At 40.4% G+C, this 19,120-nt stretch overlaps 1 protein-coding gene across 4 annotated transcripts in view; it reads right to left on the bottom strand.

Annotated features, from left to right (window-relative positions):
- The window catches only part of NEK10 (NIMA related kinase 10), a 109,534-nt gene that overhangs the window by 80,233 nt on the left and 10,181 nt on the right, over positions 1 to 19,120 (bottom strand). For 2 of the 4 annotated variants that reach the window (XM_070359566.1, XM_005909609.3), the window contains exons 2-3: positions 6,708 to 6,831; positions 6,288 to 6,348 (exon numbers count right to left, since the gene is read on the bottom strand). The exons of 1 other annotated variant lie outside the window; for it this stretch is intronic. In XM_070359566.1, the coding sequence (XP_070215667.1) occupies positions 6,288 to 6,348; positions 6,708 to 6,781 (135 nt within the window). In that variant the 5' untranslated portion in view covers positions 6,782 to 6,831. Of the gene's footprint in view, positions 1 to 6,287; positions 6,349 to 6,707; positions 6,832 to 11,797; positions 11,941 to 19,120 lie in introns of those variants that run through there. One more of the 4 variants, XM_070359565.1, reaches the window with a different exon arrangement.

Here is a 19,120-nt window from a genome sequence, read left to right on the forward strand (position 1 = left end):
TTAATCAAACTAACAAAAATTAAACACAAAGAATAAGCAAGGGAAGAGCAACAAGGGAATACAAGGAAATCCCCATCAGGGTAACAGCTGATCTTTCAGCAGAAACTCTGCAGGCCAGAAGGGAGCAGCAAGATATACTTAAACTGATGAAAGGAAAAAAACCTACAACCAAGATTACTCTACCCAGCAAGGTTCTCACTCAGATTTGGCATAGAAAACAAAGGTTTACAGACAAGCAAAAGTTAAGAGAATTCACCACCAAACCAGCTCTATAACAAATGCCAAAGGAACTTCTCTAGATAGGAAACACAAGAGAAAGAAAAGACTTACAAAAACAAGCCCAAATATATAGAGCAAATGGTAATATATATCATATATATAAATAATTATCATACATATAAATATATAAATCATATATTAAAATAATTATCATATATAATATATAAATCACATGTGTGATATATATCACATATATAATTATTATATGTGTATAGATCATATATATAAATAATTATATATTTTTATATATATATCATATATAAAAATAATTATCTTAAATGTAAATGGATTCAATTCTCTAACCAAAAGAAACAGACTGGCTGAATGGATACAAAAACAAGACCCATATATATATACTGTCTAAAAACGACCCATGTCAGACCTAGGGACACATAGAGACTGAAGTGAGAGACTGGAGAAAGGAGAATCCTATCAAAGGTACAGAGAAGAGCTAGCACCTATCTTGCTCAAACTGTTCCAAAATTGCAGAGGGAGGAAAACTCCCAAACTCATTCTATGAGGCCACCATCACCCTGATACTAAAACCAGACAAAGATACCACAAAAAAAGAAAATCACAGTCCAATATCATGGATGAACATAGATGCAAAAACCCTCAATAAAGTTCTAGAAAACAGAATTCAAAAATATATTAAAAGGATCATACACCATGATTAAGTGGGGTTTATCGACACAAGGATTCTTCAATATACACAAATCAATGTGATACACCATATTAACAAACTGAAAGATAAAAACCATATAATAATCTCAATAGATGCAGAGAAAGCTTTTGACAAAACACAACACCCATTCATGATAATAACTCTCAAGAGTGTGGGCACAGAAAGAATAATAATACAATAAAGGCCATAGATGACAAACCACAGCAAGTATTATTCTCAATGTTAAAAACTGAAAGCATGTCCTCTAAGATCAAGAACAAGACAAGGGTGCCCACTCTCACCACTGTTATTCAACATAGCTTTGGAAGTCCTAGTCATGGCAATCAGAAAAGAAAAAGGAATCCAGATTGGAAAAGAAGAAGTAAAACCTTCACTGTTTGCATATGACATGATACTATACATAGAAAACCCTAAAAATGCCACCAAAAACTACTAGAGCTAATCAATGAATTTAGTAAAGTGGCAGGATATAAAATTAATACATATAAATCCCTTGCATTTCTATATACTAACTATGAAAAATCAGAAAGAGAAATTAATGAAACAATCTCATTCACCATTGCAACAAAAAGAATAAAATACCTAAGAATAAACCTACCTAAAGAGATGAAAGACCTATATGCAGAAAACTGTAAGACACTGATGAAAGAAATCAAAGATGATACAAACAGATCGATAGATATATATCATGCTCTTGAACTGAAAGAATCAATATTGTCAAAATGACTATACTACCCAAAGCAATCTACAGAATCAATGCAATCCCTATCAAATTACCAAGGTCATTTTTCACAGAATTAGAACAAAAAATTTCACAATTTGTATGGAAACACAAATGACCCTGCATAGCCAAATCAATTTTGAGAAAGAAAAACAGAGTTGGAGAAATCAACGTCCCTGACTACAAATTATACTACAAAGCTACAGTCATCAAGACAGTATGATACTGGCACAAAACAGAAATATAAACCAATGGAACAAGATAGATAACCCAGAGATAAGCCCATGTACTTGTAAGTACCTTATCTTTGACAAAGGAAGCAAAAAAATACAATGGAGAAAAGATAGCTTCTTCAATAAGTGGTAGTGGGAAAACTGGAGAGCTACATGTTAGAATACTTCCTAACACCATACATAAAAACAAACTCAAAATGGATTAAAGACTTACATGTAAGGCCAGAAACTGTAAAAGCTCTTAGAGGAAAACATAGGCAGTACACTCTTTGTTATAATCACAGCAAGATTCTCTCTGACCCACTTCCTAGACTAATGAAAATAAAAAGGAAAATAAACAAATGGGGCCTAATAAAACTTAGAAGCTTTTGCACAGCAAAGGAAACTATAAAGAAGATGAAAAGACGACCCTCAGAATGGGAGAAAATAATTCCAAACAAAGAAACTGACAAAGGATTCATCTCCAAAATATAAAAGCAGCTCATATAGCTCAATATTAGAAAAACCACCCAATCAAAAAATGGGCAGCACCTAAACAAACATTTCTCCAAAGAAGACATACAGATGACCAACACACACATGAAAAGCTGCTCAACATCACTCATTATTAGAGAAACGCAAATCAAAACTACATTGAGGTATCACCTCACATGAGTCAGAATGTCCATCATTAAAAAATCTACAAACAATAAATGCTGGAGAGGATGTGGAGAAAAGGTAATCCTCCTGCACTGTTGGTGGGAATGTAATCTGATACAGCCATTATGGAAAACAGTATAGATATTCCTTTAAAAACTAGAAATAAATCTACCATATGACCCAGCAATCCCACTATTGGGCATATACCCTGAGAAAACCACAATTCTAAAAGGCACATGTACCCCAATGTTCACTGAAGCAATATTTACAAGAGCTAGGACATGTAAGCAACCTAGATGTCTATCGACAGATGAATGGATAAAGAAGTTGTAGTACATTTATACAATGGAATATTACTCAGCCACAAAAAGGAATGCATTCGAGTCAGTTGTAGTGAAGCGGATGAAACTAGAGCCTATTATACAGAATGAAGTAAGTAAAAACTAGAAAAATAAGTATCACATATTAACACATATATATGGAATCTAGAAAAATGCATTTATGAACTTAGTAGAGAATGGACTTGTGCACACAGCAGGGGAAGGTGAGCGTGGGTCAAATTGAGAAAGTAGCTTTGTCATATATACAATACATGCGTAAAACACATAGCTAGTGACAGGTTGCTAAATAATACAGGGAGCACAGCTTGGTGCTCTGTGATGACCTAGAGGGGTGGGATGGGAGGAGACGAGGAAGGCTCCGGAGGAAAGGGATATACATACAATTATGACTTACTTGCATTGTTGTAAGGCAGAAACAAACACAAAATTGTAAAAGCAATTTTCTACCAATTAAAAAATAAAATTAATGAAAAACAGTACGTTGTTGGTACCAAAAGAGACACATAGATCAAGAACCCAGAAAAAAACCCACACACTTAAATGATCAATTAATTTATGACAAAGGAAACAAGAATATACAGTGGGGAAAAGACAGTCTTTCAGTAACTGGTGCTGGGAAAACTGAACAGGTACATGTAGAAGAATGAAATTAGAATATATTCTCTAATGAACTCAAAATAGATCAAAGATCTAAATGTAAGACTGAAAACCATAAACTCCTAAAAACACTCTGACATAAATTGTAGCAAGATTTTTTGGCTCTGTCTCCTAAAGGAAATGAAAAAAATAAACAAATGGGACATAATTAAACTTAAAAGCTTTTGCACAGCAAAGAAAACCATCAACATAATTAAAAGACAACCTACTGAATGAGAAAAAATATTTTCAAATGATGATGACCAGTAAAGGGTTAATATCCAAAATATATAAACAGTTCATACAACTTCAATATTTAAAAAACTGATTAAAAAAATGGGCAGAAGATCTAAATAGACATACTTCAAAAGAAGGCAAACAGATAGCCAACAGGCACATGAAAAGATGCTCAACCTTGCTAATGATTAGGGAAATGCAAATCAAAACCACAATGAGATATCATCTCACATCCATCAGAATGGCTCTCATGACAAAGACAACAAATAACAAATGTTGGCAAGGATGTGGGAAAAAGGGAATAATGTTGGCAGGAATGTAAATTGGTACAGCCACTATGGAAAACAGTATGGAAATTCTTCAAAAAGCTAAAGACAGAACTACCATATGATATAGAAATTCCACTCCTGGGTACATATCCAAGGAAAATGAAAACATTAATTTGAAAAGCTGCTGCTACATACACCCTAATGTTATTGCAGTATTATTTACAATAGCCATAGTATGGAAGTACCCTAAGTGTCCATCAACAGATTAATGTATACACACACACACAAAAAAATGAAATTCTCTCTTGTAAAGGAAAATAAATATTGTCATTTGCAACAACATGGATGGTCCTAGAAATTATTATCCTTAGTGAAATAAATCAGAGAAAGACAAATTCTGTATGTTACCACTTTAATGTGGACTCTAAAAAAATATATAAATGTAGTAAGTCCTCTATATACAAACCTTCAAGCTGCAAACTTTCAAAAATGTGAATTGGACATGCATGTCCAATCACGTAAAGCTATTTCACATGTCTGGCATACATTATCACAGGTATGCATCCTCTACAAGTGGTTGTGCTTTTGTACAGTACTGTATGCTGCTGCTGCTGCTGCTAAGTCACTTCAGTCGTGTCCAACTCTGTGCGACCCCATAGATGGCAGCCCACTAGGCTCCTCTGTCCCTGGGATTCTCCAGGCAAGAACACTGGAGTGGGTTGCCATTTCCTTCTCCAATGCATGAAAGTGAGAAGTGAAAGTGAAGTAGCTCAGACGTGTCTGACTCTTAGCGACCCCATGGACGGTAGCCCACCAGGCTCCTCTATCCATGGGATTCTCCAGGCAAGAGTACTGGAGTGGGGTGCCATTGCCAGAGAACGGTATCTTTATTTCAAGCCCAGGAAGTCTAGAAGCAAGTGTACAAGCAGCAGTGATGTAGCTGGTACAACTGCACTTTTCAAGGTACTGTACTGTGTGATTTAAAATGTTTTCTTCGTGTGTGTGTGTGTGTTTTCTATGTATTAATTGTGTGAAAAGTATTATAAACCTATCGCAGTGCTGTACTATATAGCCAATTGTGATAGTTGGGTACCTAGGCTAATTTCGTTGGACTTACGAACAAATTGGACTTACGAATGCACTCTGGGAACATAACTCATTCATTGAAGGGGGACTTGCTGTATAACAAAACAGAAACGGACTCACAGATACAGAGAATAAACTAGTGGTTACCAGAGGGGAGAGGGGAATGGGGAGGGGTGATACATGCATAGAGGATTAAAAGGTACAAACTACTATGTATAGAACAAATAAGCTAATAGGATATATTATACAGCACAGGAAATATAGCCAATATCTTAAAAGATTTACGGAGTATAATCTTAAAAGAGTGAATCATTATGCTATACAACTGAATTTAATATAATATTGTTAATCAATTATACTTCAATAAAAATTTTTTTTACTGCTATAGGTCTCTGGTAAGTTTAGTAGATACAACAAAAGCCAGTAGGGCTGTATTACCACGTGAGCTCATAAACAAATTTGCCTAAACAAGTTTACCACAGTAGACTTTGGAATCTTGCTCCCAGGGTTCAAATCCCAGCTCTGTCATTTACTAATTGACCATGCTAAATAAGTATCTGCTGTTTTCATTGCTATTAGCATTTCTGTGTTATTCCCCAAGCCTTCACGGATAGCCTCTAATCTCACGCCTCTCCAAAGTCTTACAGAAGCTAAACCAAAAAAACATCTAGAGATAAATTCAAGTGGCAGTACCATTCTTTCCATTAAAAAAAAAAAAAAAAGCTATTATAAAAATAGTCAAAACTCACTCCTTCATTTCCCCCGTTTTTGGTGAGATATACTTTGCAGCCAGCATCAAGAGGGGTGCTATAGCAGTTGGGCAGCCTGAAAAGCAGGGAAGGGGAGAAGGAAAACGGGATGTACAGTGTTTTGGAGAAATCAACTCCCCTAGAGCTCTGCAGGGTCAGACACTGAGCATTCAATAGAAGAACGTATCCTTTCTATATTGATGTGTTTTGCAGGTTAGCACCAGGCATGAGAGCAGAGGAATGAAAAGGCTGTGGATGCCCCTGAACCAGGTATGAGAGAAACAACTGGAAGAAAGATGAAACACGTGAAAGAACAAAGGAAAATAGATGTATCGTCATAAGATGTTCAATGGATCCTTTGGAAACATGATTTCTCTGTCATTAATGGACGTGCATTCTTTGAAAACACTACCTGTTGCTTGCTTGATTGAACGTTCAAAAGGCACAGAAGTCTTTTAAGATCTGAATAGTCCCTAGGAGAAAGAATAACACAGTGTCAACCGACAGAAGACTCTGGGTGAACCAGTTGTGCTACCCACTAGTAACATGGACCCCTGCCACTTGGAGGCCTGCTTTTATAGACTGAAACATATACAAACCAAACATCTCTTTAGTGAGTGAAGTCGCTCAGTCGTGTCCGACTTTTTGCGACACCATGGGCTGTAGCCTACCAGGCTCCTCCGACTATGGGATTCTCCAGGCTGGAGAGGGTTAAAAAGGGCAAACATTTCAGTGGAGACTCTACCCCAGAGTAGGAGTTGTCAAGGATCTACACTGTGGTTGCTGGTCACTGCTTGAGTTAATAATAAGCAAAAACTCAGTATGGTGTTACCTGATGGTGACTCCTTGCTGTTTTTTATCAGTTGATTTTTCAGTGGCCTTCACTTTTTTGTCTTGATCAGGCATTGTAAACCATCAATGCCCCAGAATTAACATCGCATTCCTTTCAAAGTAAACTGGAAGGAAAAACTTTAGTTGGCTTGTGTGCTCCAAAATATTCTCAATTAATGCAAATCCACTTAAAACATTTATTTAAATATGCACAAACTAACATTTACTTCTAATACAATAATAAAAATGCTAATATGAGTAACATTTACTATTTATCATTCAAAGGCCTCTGGATACATTTAGGGCATAGTTTATAATTATAGTAGTGAAAAGTGAAAGTGAGTTGCTCAGTCGTGTCCAACTCTTTTCGACCCCATGGACTGTAGCCTACCAGGCTCCTCTCTCCATGGGATTTTCCAGACAAGAGTCCTGGAGTGGGTTGCCATTTCCTTCTCCAGAGGATCTTCCTGACCAAGGGATCGAACCGGGGTCTCCCACATTGTAGGCAGATACTTTATTGTCTGAGCCACAAGGGAAGTCAATTATAGTAGTACCTGAGCCTATATTTTCTGAGTCATTCTTGATTTCAAATATTCTGACTCATTACCCCCAACAAGTACTTTTCTGCTTGCCAGGAAAAGTGTCCATATTTGGGGTTTCCAAAATATTTATAAGCAAATACCTGAAGTCCCACCAACACTTTTATGCCATCTTACTTGTCTTTCTCGGTAAGTTTCCTTAACAGCACACTGCTAGTTTAGGGAGCTCCTCTCTCATCGTGGGTCAGTTCAGTTCAGTCGCTCAGTCATGTCCGACTCTTTGCAACCCCATGAATCACAGCACGCCAAGCCTCCCTATCCGTCACCAACTCCCAGAGTTCACTCAAACTCACATCCATCGAGTCGGTGATGCCATCCAGCCATCTCATCCTGTGTTGTCCCCTTTTCCTCCTGCCCCCAATCCCTCCCAGCATCAGAGTCTTTTCCAGTGAGTCAACGCTTCGCATCAGGTGGCCAAAGTACCGGAGAAGGGAATGGCAAACCACTTTAGTATTCTTGCCTTGAGAACCCATTGTGGGTCATGTCCCTAAAAATTCCAGAGAAAGCTCCACCAAATGCATTGCACTTGCCAATGCATTACAGTGTCAAGGGCAACACACAAAATATCCTTGGATTTCCAGAATGCCTAAAACTTTCAGGCTGAATCCCCACGTGGGACAACTACAGCCATAATCTCTTCTGCCAGAACTGGGTCAGCCTTGCACAGTCCCTGAACTCACTTAAGCATCCTGTTTAAAACAAGACAATGGGCTCACAATCAAAATAGTCATTCATGCTAACCCTGGGGTCAACCAAACTAAATTACAATTTCAGCTCTCCCCAAGATGGAAACTTAAACTAGCCAATCAGGAATCTCCTGATTAGCACTAGTTAGGTAAGCAGCCTGATAAAACCCTCCATCCTCTTTGGGAAAAGTAACATTGCAATAACCAATCTGCTTTTTGACTAGTATAACTTCATTCCTATCTTCTTCTGCCTATAAAAAGTCTTTCATTTTGTACAGTTCCTTAGAGCTACTTTCTATCTGCTAGACAGAATGCTGTCCGGTTCATTAATTGATGAATAAAGCCAATAAGATCTTTAAAATGTACTCAATTAAGTTTTGTTTTTAACAATTCAGACAGTGGGGCATCCAGCCTGGGAATACAAGACAGTAAGCACCTCACTCTTCTGAATTAAGCCTTGTCATCATTATGGTCACCCTTCCTAGGATCTGATCAGGTGGTGGCTCAGATGTTAAAGCGTCTGCCTACAATGTGGGTGACCCAGATTCAATCCCTGGGTCAGGAAGATTCCTGGAGAAGGAAATGGCAACCCACTCCTGTATTCTTGCCTGGGAAATCCCATGGACGGAGGAGTCTGGTAGGCTACAGTCCATGGAGTCTCAAAGAGTCGGACACAACTGAGCGACTTCAGTTTCCTAAGATAAGCTTTAATACTTCTTTCCACCACTACTCAAAAGGTTAGTATGAGTTCAACAATGGAGGATAATTTATTTAATAAAGCCCTTCATTAATCAATTTCTGATTAAGTTGTTTTTGTTTCCAGAATAGAAACCAAAAAAAAGTTGAAGATACCCATACTTTCAATTACATGGAACATACAAAATTAAACATACTATTGGTTTAGTTCTTGATTGAATGTAAAATTTTCCAGTTGTGCTTCAATGCTACTGCTTGACTTCAGAGTGTTTTTCAGGCATGAAAAAGTATGCATTGTTGTCCTATAATTCCATGCCTTAATGTATACAATTAATGGTCAAAATCCAAGTGTTTCAGAAGTGCTGCCAAGTCGCTTCAGTCGTGTCTGACTCTTTGAGTCGGCAGCCCACCAGGCTCCCCCTTCCCTGGGATTCTCCAGGCAAGAACACTGGAGTGGGTTGCCATTTCCTTCTCCAATGCATGAAAGTGAAAAGTGAAAGTGAAGTTGCTCAGTTGTGTCCGACTCTATCGACCCCATGGACTGCTGCCCACCAGGCTCCTCCGTCCATGGGATTTTCCAGGCAAAAGTACTGGAGTGGGGTTTCAGAAGTACTTAGAGGCAAAAGGAATGGGTGTTTTACTGCAACAGAATCGAGCAAAATTTAATTTTGTAAAATGAACAAAGACAATATATCTAAGGATTTAAAATTATTTTCCCAGTATAGTTGCATATTTGTAACAAATAGTTCAGCTGGAATTGAGCCGAAGACCAAGGTTCTCATCACAGATGCACATTAAGCAAAGTACAATAACAGTATTTTAGGACTGTGCCCAGGACCTAAAACCATGGATTTATTCTTTCAACAAATATTTATTGAATGTGTACTATGTTCAATCTCAGATTGAAAAGTACTAAAGATAAAAGAGGCTACTCAGATATAGGCTTCTACTACAAAGAAAAACCCACTTAGGAACTTTAAAATATGTTTTGTGAGATATTCAGACAAAGATTTGTTTTGAGTGAGTGAGTGAAGTCGCTTAGTCGTGTCCAACTCTTTGCGACCCCGTTGCTGTAACCCACCAGGCTCCTCTGTCCATGGGATTCTCCAGGCAAGAATACTGGAGTGGGTTGCCATTTCCTTCTCCAGGGGATCTTCCCGACCCACAGATGGAACCCAGGTCTCCCGCATTGTAGGCAGACACTTTAACCTCTGAGCCACCAGGGAAGCACAAGATTTGTTTTAGCATCTGTTTAAAAGAAAGAAAGGAGAAAGGGAGTAATAAAGGGAAGGGTAGGGAGGGAAAAAGGAAGAATGAATGATCTGTACATAATTTTTCAACAGCAAAAGATCCATTTTCATATATAAATATTAAAATGCCCCAAAAGTTCTAAAATAAATGGAAATCCAGTCAAAATAAATATAATCTAACTTCACCTTTCCTTCAAGAACAGAGGGAAAGTTCCATACAGATACACTGGCCTGTTGGCTTCCAATTCTGCTCAAACCATAGCTCCAGCCTGTTTTAGAAACAGGATGTCAAAGTCACAGTGATTAGCATGTGAAAATGTGTGGGAAAGCTCTTGGGCTTCTGAAGGTAGAGGATCACATCTGCCACAGTCTTACTGCTAAATGCCTTGTCTTATTCTGTGGTTTAATCTCTGTGATTTTATTGACTGGTGGGTGAACACGAAATAATCCTCTAATAGTTTTATCAGTTTAAGATTAGCTTCTACTCTGTGAACTGGAAGAATGAAAATTGATAACTCTCTAGAAATGTTTCTCTTAATTAAACAGTAAACAAATTCACCAGAATCAGAAGAAACAGGCAATTGCCTTTAGGACAAAAAAGAAAATCCTTTGCACTTGGTGGCTGTTAAAATGGAAACTATTCTGAAAAAAAAAAAAATCAAGAAGTTGGAAATACTATATTTAATTTAATCCCATATTTAATTAACAAAAATGATTACACTATACCAAACACTATTTAGATAGCATCACAGACTCAGTGGACATGGATTTGAGCAAAGTGTGGGAGACAGTGAAGAACAGGGCATCCTGGTGTGGTATAGTCCACCGCGTCGCATTAACCTGGACATGACTTGGTGACTAAACAACAACAAGAGGGCTATAATTCAAAACTGATGGGTGAGGAAAAGGGCAGTTCACATCTTAAGTCATTTTCTAGAAGCAAACAACTTTCTGAATTAGTGTTTCTCAGAGCTGAGGCGAGGGCTAGAGTCCTGCAGGCAGAGTTTGCCTCAGAGCCAGCATGTAAACCTGAGGGAAGGGTGGTTGGTCCTGAGGGAGATCCTAGCCTTCAGGGTAAGGGGAGCAGGGCCCTAGGGGCATTCCTGGGGCAGACTCCTTCCACATACCCTCTGCTGTAGCTCCTCTCTGAAGTACCTAGATAATAGCATTTGATGCACATTTCCTGAGTTGCTTTACAGATACAGATACATAATAAAGAAGAAATTAACTAGCTGATGATCATAAGCACCTACTGGCACCTGAAGATTGATGATGTTAATGCCCTGTAACCTCACCATCAACCAACCACGAAGGTGTAGGAGCTGATCTCACACTCCGAGACCCACCGACTCCCGAACCTGGCCTTTCTACACACTGCTGTATTTAAAATGGATAATCAACAGGGACCTACTGTATAGCACATGGAACTCTGTGGAGTGTTATGTGGCAGCCTGGATGGGAGGGGAATTTGGAGGAGAATGGATACATGTATATGTATAATGGAGTCTTTTGATGTTCACCTGAAATTATCACAATATTGTTTGTTAATTGGCTATATCCTGGTACAAAATACAAAGTTTAAAAATAAATAAAATAAAAATGCTTTGCTAAAAGGCATCAGGAAGTTCAGGTTTTTTGAGTATTAACTGCCTGGACTCCTTGCTGGGCCCCTGCACCGTCCTTCACCATAGCTTGTTGTTTAGTTGCTCAGTCATGTCCAACTCTTTGCGACCCCAGAGACTGCAGTATGCCAAGCTTCCCTGTCCTTCACTGTCTCTCAGAGTTTGCTCAAACTCAGGTCCATTGGGTCGGTGATGTCATCCAACTATCTCATCCTCTGTCGTCCCCTTCTCCTCCTACCTTCAGTTTTTCCCAGCATCAGGGTCTCCTTCAATGAGTGGGCTTCTCACATCAGGTGGCCAAAGTATTGGAGCTTCAGCATCAGTCCTTCCAATGAGTATTCAGGATTGATTTCCTTTAGGATTGACTGGCTTGATCTCCTTACTGTCCAGGGGACCCTCAAGAGTCTTCTCGAACACCACAGTTTGAAAGCATCAATTCTTCAGCACTCAGCCTTCTTTATGATCCACTTCTCACATCCATACATGACTACTGGAAAAACCATCAAAGTGATGTCTCTGCTTTCTAATACACTGTCTAGGTTTGTCATAGCTTTTCTTTCAAGGAGTAAGCATCTTTTAATTTCATGGCTGAAGTCATCATCTGTGGTAATTTTGGAGCCCAAGAAAATAAAGTCTGTCCCTGTTTCCATTGTCTCCCCATCTATTTGCCATGAAGTGATGGGACAGAATGCCATGATCTTAGTTTTTTGAGTTTTAAGTTTTAATGTTGAGTTTTAAGCCAGGTTTTTCATTCACTGCAGCTAGATGTCAGTAGACTAGCTTTACTGTGCGTGGGCTAGTGGACCTGAGTTTGGTTCTGTGACACAGGCACTGCTTACTGGGGCAAAGAGACTCCAGTAGCTTAAACAAAATTATCCCAAAAAAGAGACCCAAAGCTGGCTGCTAGAAGCAAAACTCTGAAGCCAATACCTGGGCACAAACCATCCTTGGATTTGGGGCCTCTGTGGACGTCCACATCCCCCACGGATCAGTGTGGTTGATGGGGATTCAAGGGCCAGGCTGCAGGTGCACATGGAGCAGAGGCGGGGCCGTAGCTGCCAACTGCCAAGCTAACCTCTCTCCTGCTCAGACTGACTTCTCTGAGTCCTTCCAGGTCTCCCTTCTCCTCCGCCCACGGGCTGCTTTGGGTCATTCGGCCTCAACTCATAAGTCCCCTCCTTGCTGAGGCCTCCCCAGCACCCATTTGCCCCACACTCTCACCACTCCACCCTGTTCCAGCCCCTCATGGGGCTCATCGACATCAGAACTCTAGCCAGTCACTGGTTTCCGTGCCCCGTGTGGGCAGGGACCACGTCCGCTTTATCCCCACACACCAGACAAACGGCAGAGTAAGCACAGTGTGTGAAATCAAAAAGTATTTGTGCCACAATCTGTAACAAGTGGCTCAGGCATTTTTACCAAAGTTCATGAATTACTTGCTTTTTGTGCGTGGTATGCTCATTTGCTCAGTCATGTCCGACTCTTTGCAACCCCATGGACCGTAGCCTGCCACGCTCTTCTGTCCATGGGGTTTTTCAGACAAGAATATTGGAGTGGGTTGCCATTTCCTCCTCCAGGGGATCTTGCCAACCCAGGGACTGAACCCAAATCTCCTGCATTGCCAGCGGGTTCTTTACCACCACGCCACCTGGGAAGCATTTGCTTTTTAACAATTGTTAATTTTGGAACTAGAGCCCCCCGTGACTCCCAAACCCTGAGTCTGGTGCTCCTCCTCAGAGCCCAGCACAAAACCCCACATCGCAGACCTGGGCCAAAAGCACACAGTATTGGGCCTCCTGTGTTCACCAGACACATTGTAGGTGACAGTAAACGTTTATTAAACAAAAAAATTAACGAATGGATGAATAAATAAAAGTTATTTTTAAAAACCAATGTAATTATCCCTTTAGTTCAAAACTCTTTCATAAAACTTCCTTTTAAAACAAATGGATTGATAAGTATTTGCAATGTTATGATACTATTGAACACACTCGGGAATGACCTAACTCAGTATTTCCCAACCTTTTTGGCACCAGGCTCCAATTTTGTGGAAGACAATTTTTCCATGGACTGGGGTGGGAGGATGGTTTCAGGATGAGTCAAGTATATTACATTTATTATGAACTTTATTTCCATTATTATTAGATTGTGATATATAATGAAATAATTAAACAACTTAATATAGTACAGAATCAGATTATCTGGCATTAGATTCTCATAAGGAGCACACAACCCAGATCCCTCACATGCACAGTTCACAGTGGGGTTCAAGCTCCCATGAGGATCTAATGCAACTGCTGACCTGACAGGACACAGAGCTCAGCAATGTGAGCAATGGGGAGTGGTTGTAAATACAGATGAAGCTTCCACTTGCTTGTCTGCAGCTCACCTCCTGCTGTGCAGCTCAGTTCCTAATAGGCCATAGACTGGTACCCCTGATCTAACTTATTCAACCTTTAGGAAGAAAATTAGAGTCCTCAAATTGTGGTGTTGGAGAAGACTCTTGAGAGTCCCTTGGACACCAAGGAGATCAAACCAGTCAATCCCAAAGGAAATCAACCCTGAATATTCATTGGAAGAACTGATGTTGAAGCTGAAGCTCCAATACTTTGGCCACCTGATGCAAGAGCTGACTGATTGGAAAAGACTTTGATGCTGGGAAAGATTAATGGTAGGAGGAGAAGGGGACAACAGAGGATGAGATGGTTAGATATTATCACCGACTCAGTGGACATGAGTTTGAGCAAACTCCGGGAAATAGTGAAAGACAAGGAAGCCCGGCGTGCTGCAGTTCATGGGGTTGCAAAGAGTTGGACACAACTTAGGGACTGAACAACAACAACAAAATAAGAGAATATTCATGAGCAGTGTTTCTCAAATTATTTATAAAGTTTTTTTTTTTTTAATTTCCAATATATTATGGACCAACACTTGTAACTGAGCAGTATCTTATTCGGCAAAATAAGTCCATCACTGATTATGTGCTTGGACAGCATGGTAATGTCAAATTGCCATAAGTATTTCTCAATGCTTGCTCCCAATTTTGTACTTCTCAATCGTCGACATACTAGTCTGAAAGACCACCTGACTAGCACTGTTCTAGGTAACTGAGGTCTCTCCTTTCAAATAACAATATTGTTTTCACAGTGATGCTAGGTGACTCTCTGAAAACCATTGCCCTCCATGCGGTGCCTGAAAGGACTAACTCAGTCATTGTCAATTCTAGGACAACCAGGGGAGGACGACAGTGGCTGGGTGTGGGCTCTTTACTGAGACCCCAAAATCCTATTTCTCTGCGTTCTCTGTACAGTTTCATTTTTTTTAAGTTTCCTGTGCTAAAAATAAAAATAGAAAACCACTCATTTTCTGACATTTATTTTATACATGAGGCCAGAGATTATAACACTTGCTACACAAATACATGTATTCATATGGGGACTTTCATTTGATTTTAAATGGAAAAGATGAAATTTAGTATTTTTTTCTTAAAAGGGGGAATGGGTTATAGAAGTGAAAGATTATATATAAAATACAAGTGCATATTGAGCTTCCCAGGTGGCACTGGTGGTAATGAATCCACCTGCCAATGCAGGAAACATAAGAGATGTGGGTTCTATCCCAGGGTCAGAAAGATCCCCTGGAGAAGAAAATGGCAACCCACTCCAGTATTCTTGCCTGGAGAATCCCATGGACAGAGGAGCCTGACGGGCTACAGTCCATTGGGTTGCAAAGAGTCGGACACAACCCAAGGAACTTAGTACAAGTGCATATTACTTTAAGAACAGAAACATTCATATCTTTACTCTGAACCTATCAGCCATGGAACCCAAATATTATCTCAGATCAGAGAGACAAAGCATTCCATACTTTATAGGATAGTCAAATGGTCTGGGGTTTTCAGCCCTAGTCAATTATGGGCATAATCACAGTTCTGACTCATTTTTGAATTTTAAACCCATTTTTAAAAAGAAACTCTCAAAAGTAATTCCTATCTCCTGTTGTCATCTAAAATTTGGGTTAATACTAAAAGAAAGATGTCAGAGACACACACCTCACTTAGTACTTTCAGGGCAAACACATATGACAGAGAAATACCCATGCCACAGTAAAATTGATTGTAATTAATGTAAATTGTGCAAATGTAAGCCCACTAATTGAACAACATGGTGAGTATCTGTGCCATGATTTTCAGGTTCTCTGCCCAGAAATTCTTTGTCATTCCCCAGTTGCTTTAACTGCTCGAGAGATCCTTACATGGCCTCTTTTGATTCATTTCGGGAAATATCTTCAAATCCCACAAATAGAAGTTTTTCCTTCTAATCACTTAGGTTGCATCTTTGTAAACTATTCCATTTTACTTACTGCCTTTTATGCTTGTGTTTAGTCACTTGGTCATATCCACCTCTTTTGTGACTCCATGAACTGTAGCCCGCCAGGCTCCTCTGTGCATGGGGATTCTCCAGGCAAGAATACTGGAGTGGATTGCCATGCCCCCTTCCAGAGGATCATTCCAACCCAGGGATTGAACCCAGGTCTCCCGCTTGCAGGCAGATTCTTTACCATCTGAGCCACCAGGGAAACCCAAGAATACTGGAGTGGATAGCCTATCCCTTCTCCAGGGGAACTTCCCAACCCAAGAATTGAACCAGGATCACCTGCATTGTAGGCAGCTTCCTTATCAGCTGAGTTACCTGGGAAGCCCTTACTGCCTTTTGAAAGAAAGTGAAAGTCATTCAGTCATGTCTGACTCTTTGCAACCCCATGGACTATACATATACAGTCCATGGAATTCTCTAGGCCAGAATACTAGAGTAGGTAGCCTATCCCTTCTCCAGCAGATCTCCCCAACCCAGGAATTGAACTGGGATCTCCTGCATTGGAGACAGATCTTTACCAGCTGAGCTATCAGGAAAGAGTTTTTAAAAAAACAAACAAACAAAAAAAACAGTACTTAGAACATAACAGCAGTAAGAGTTTGGAGTAACTAATAATAAACTAAGAGTTTATTATTTTTGAGAAATATAGTGAACCCCTATAACAAAAGGAAGTTAGAACTACTTGTGCCAACAACAGGAAGTCTTTCCTTCTTTCCTTGACAGAATGACGGCTAACCTCCATGTTAGATGTCAAGATGCAGTCTGTCTGTGCTCAGGGAGGTATTAAAAACAGAGAACTTTCAGTCCCACAAACAGCTGGAAATGCAAAGTGAAAAATCATTGCTCCAGGTCCTTTACTTATACACATATTTTCTTAAAGTCCCTTTAAAATTTTGAGAAAAAAAAGTGGTTAAAATGTGTATGTGTGTTAGTCGCTCACTCGGGTCCAACTCTCTGTGAACTCATGTTCTGTAGCCCACCAGGCTCCTCTGTCTGTGGGATTCTCCAGGCAGGAATACTGGAGTGGGTTACCATTCCCTTCTCCATAAAATAAGATAGGATTCAAAAAAAGATATAATTCACATAGACCAACCAGAAATAAGGAAAATGTGTTCAAATGTACTGGTTAAATGATATTTTCTCAATCTTGACAACTGTATCACGGTGCCACAGGCTGCTAACGTTAGGGGAGGCTGAGTGGAGGGTACATGGGAACTCACTGTACGATTTTTGCAGCTTTTATGCAATTCTCAAGTTATTTCAAAATAAACATTAAAAATACATTGGGAGACTTCCCTCGTGGTCCAGTGGTTAGTACTCCATGCTTCCACTGTGTCCCTGGTCGGGGAACTAAGATCCCGACCACAAGCCACATGGCACAGTCAAGAAAAACCAGTGTATTGGCCACTTGAGCAGTTTATTTTAGTAAAGTGTTCTGAGAATAGACAAAGCATTTCTTTTTACAAAGAATAATTATACTTAACGTCACAGATATAGGAGCTTGGTCTTTAGAAAAGTATAAATCCTCCACAGAAAGCATCAGATTATGTTGGACAAACCACTGGAAAATAAAACACACCCAGAAATTTTAAGTGATCAAAAAGCAAAAGAACTGTTAAGAAATAGGACTTGTTCATACCTACTGTAGCTCACAAAGGGAGTCTCTAAACTATGGGCTTGATTCTTGTATCATATTGTTATGGTTCCTCAGTGGGAAATATGGGTGGAGTTAGCAGAACAGACAGTTATCACAAGAAAGGCCCTCCTGGAACATGTAGTATCAGGGGTATGTCACCTTCCAGGCTCACTGCTACTGCTGCTGCTAAGTCGCTTCAGTCGTGTCCGACTCTGCGTGACCCCATAGACGGCAGCCCACCAGGCTCCCCTGTCCCTGGGATTCTCCAGGCAAGAACTCTGGAGTGGGTTGCCATTTCCTTCTCCAATGCATGAAAGTGAAAAGTGAAAGTGAAGTCGCTCAGTCGTGTCTGACTCTTAGCAACCCCATGGACTGCAGCCCACCAGGCTCCTCCATCCATGGGATTTTCCAGGCAAGTGTACTGGAGTGGGGTGCCATTGCCTTCTCAGGAACACCTTTAAATGAATGACACCCACAGAGTAGATGACCAAGCAGCAGAGTTTCAGCGAGGCCTGAGATGGTACATCCTCCTTAAAGGGTTTCAAAAGCACATTAAAAATGAAGCATAATAGGGGCTTGTCCAGTGGCTAAGACTCCATGTTTCCAATGCAGGGGGCCCAGATTCGATCCGTGGTCAGGGGACTAGATTCCACATACCATAACTAAGGATTCATATGCTGCAACTAAGACCCAGAGCAGCCAACTAAATAAAATAAATATATTATTTAAATAAAGCAAAACAAGATACCAGTATAGGACAAGCAAAACAGACCGATAGGTCCCCTGGTGCCGATCAGGATTCAGTGCCTTTAATGAACACAGGAAGAAACAGAGGCTCAGAGAGGGAAATGTGTCGAGGCCACAAGGCACTTTGAGGAAGAGAAACAGAACAAAGTCCAGCTCCCCTTCAGGGTCTGAATATTAAAGGCAGCTCAGAGGGAGACGGAAAAGGAGAATTTGTTGACACTGGCCCTTAGATGAGAGCAAAGGTTGACATATGACAAGCGATGCTTGCATAACTTCACCTCCTGGACTTTGGTGTGCTTACAAATATGCACCCACTCATCCAGGTTCACTCATGAGAACTAGGTAGGTGGTGAGTCTTAAGCATCACAGGGAGCCAAAGGTGCAGTTATAACAGAACTGCCACTGGCAGAAGCAGCAGCGGTGAAGGGCAAGTATCGTCAGGGCCTTGCTCCCGGGTCAGCAGACTTGACACCTTCCCTAGCACAGTTTGTTCTTTAAAGAACTTTCTGCTTTCTGTTTAAACAAGTGCCTGGGGGATAAAAGAACCAAAAGTAAGAAGAGCATCCTGACTGCCTCCCGCTCATTCCTCCGAATGTTTACTGAGCAACTGCTAGAGGTTAGACGGCTCAGCAGTAGAGAATCTGCCAGTTCAGGAGACTCGGGTTCCATCCCTGGGTCGGGAAGATCCCCTGGAGGAGGGCACAGCAACCCACTCCAGTGTTCTTGCCTGGAGAATCCCATGGACAGAGGAGCCTGGCGGGCTACAGTCCACGGGGTCGCAAAAGAATTGGGCACGACCGAG

Source organism: Bos mutus, chromosome 22, assembly GCF_027580195.1.
Source record: "Bos mutus isolate GX-2022 chromosome 22, NWIPB_WYAK_1.1, whole genome shotgun sequence".
Classification (NCBI taxonomy): domain Eukaryota; kingdom Metazoa; phylum Chordata; class Mammalia; order Artiodactyla; family Bovidae; genus Bos; species Bos mutus.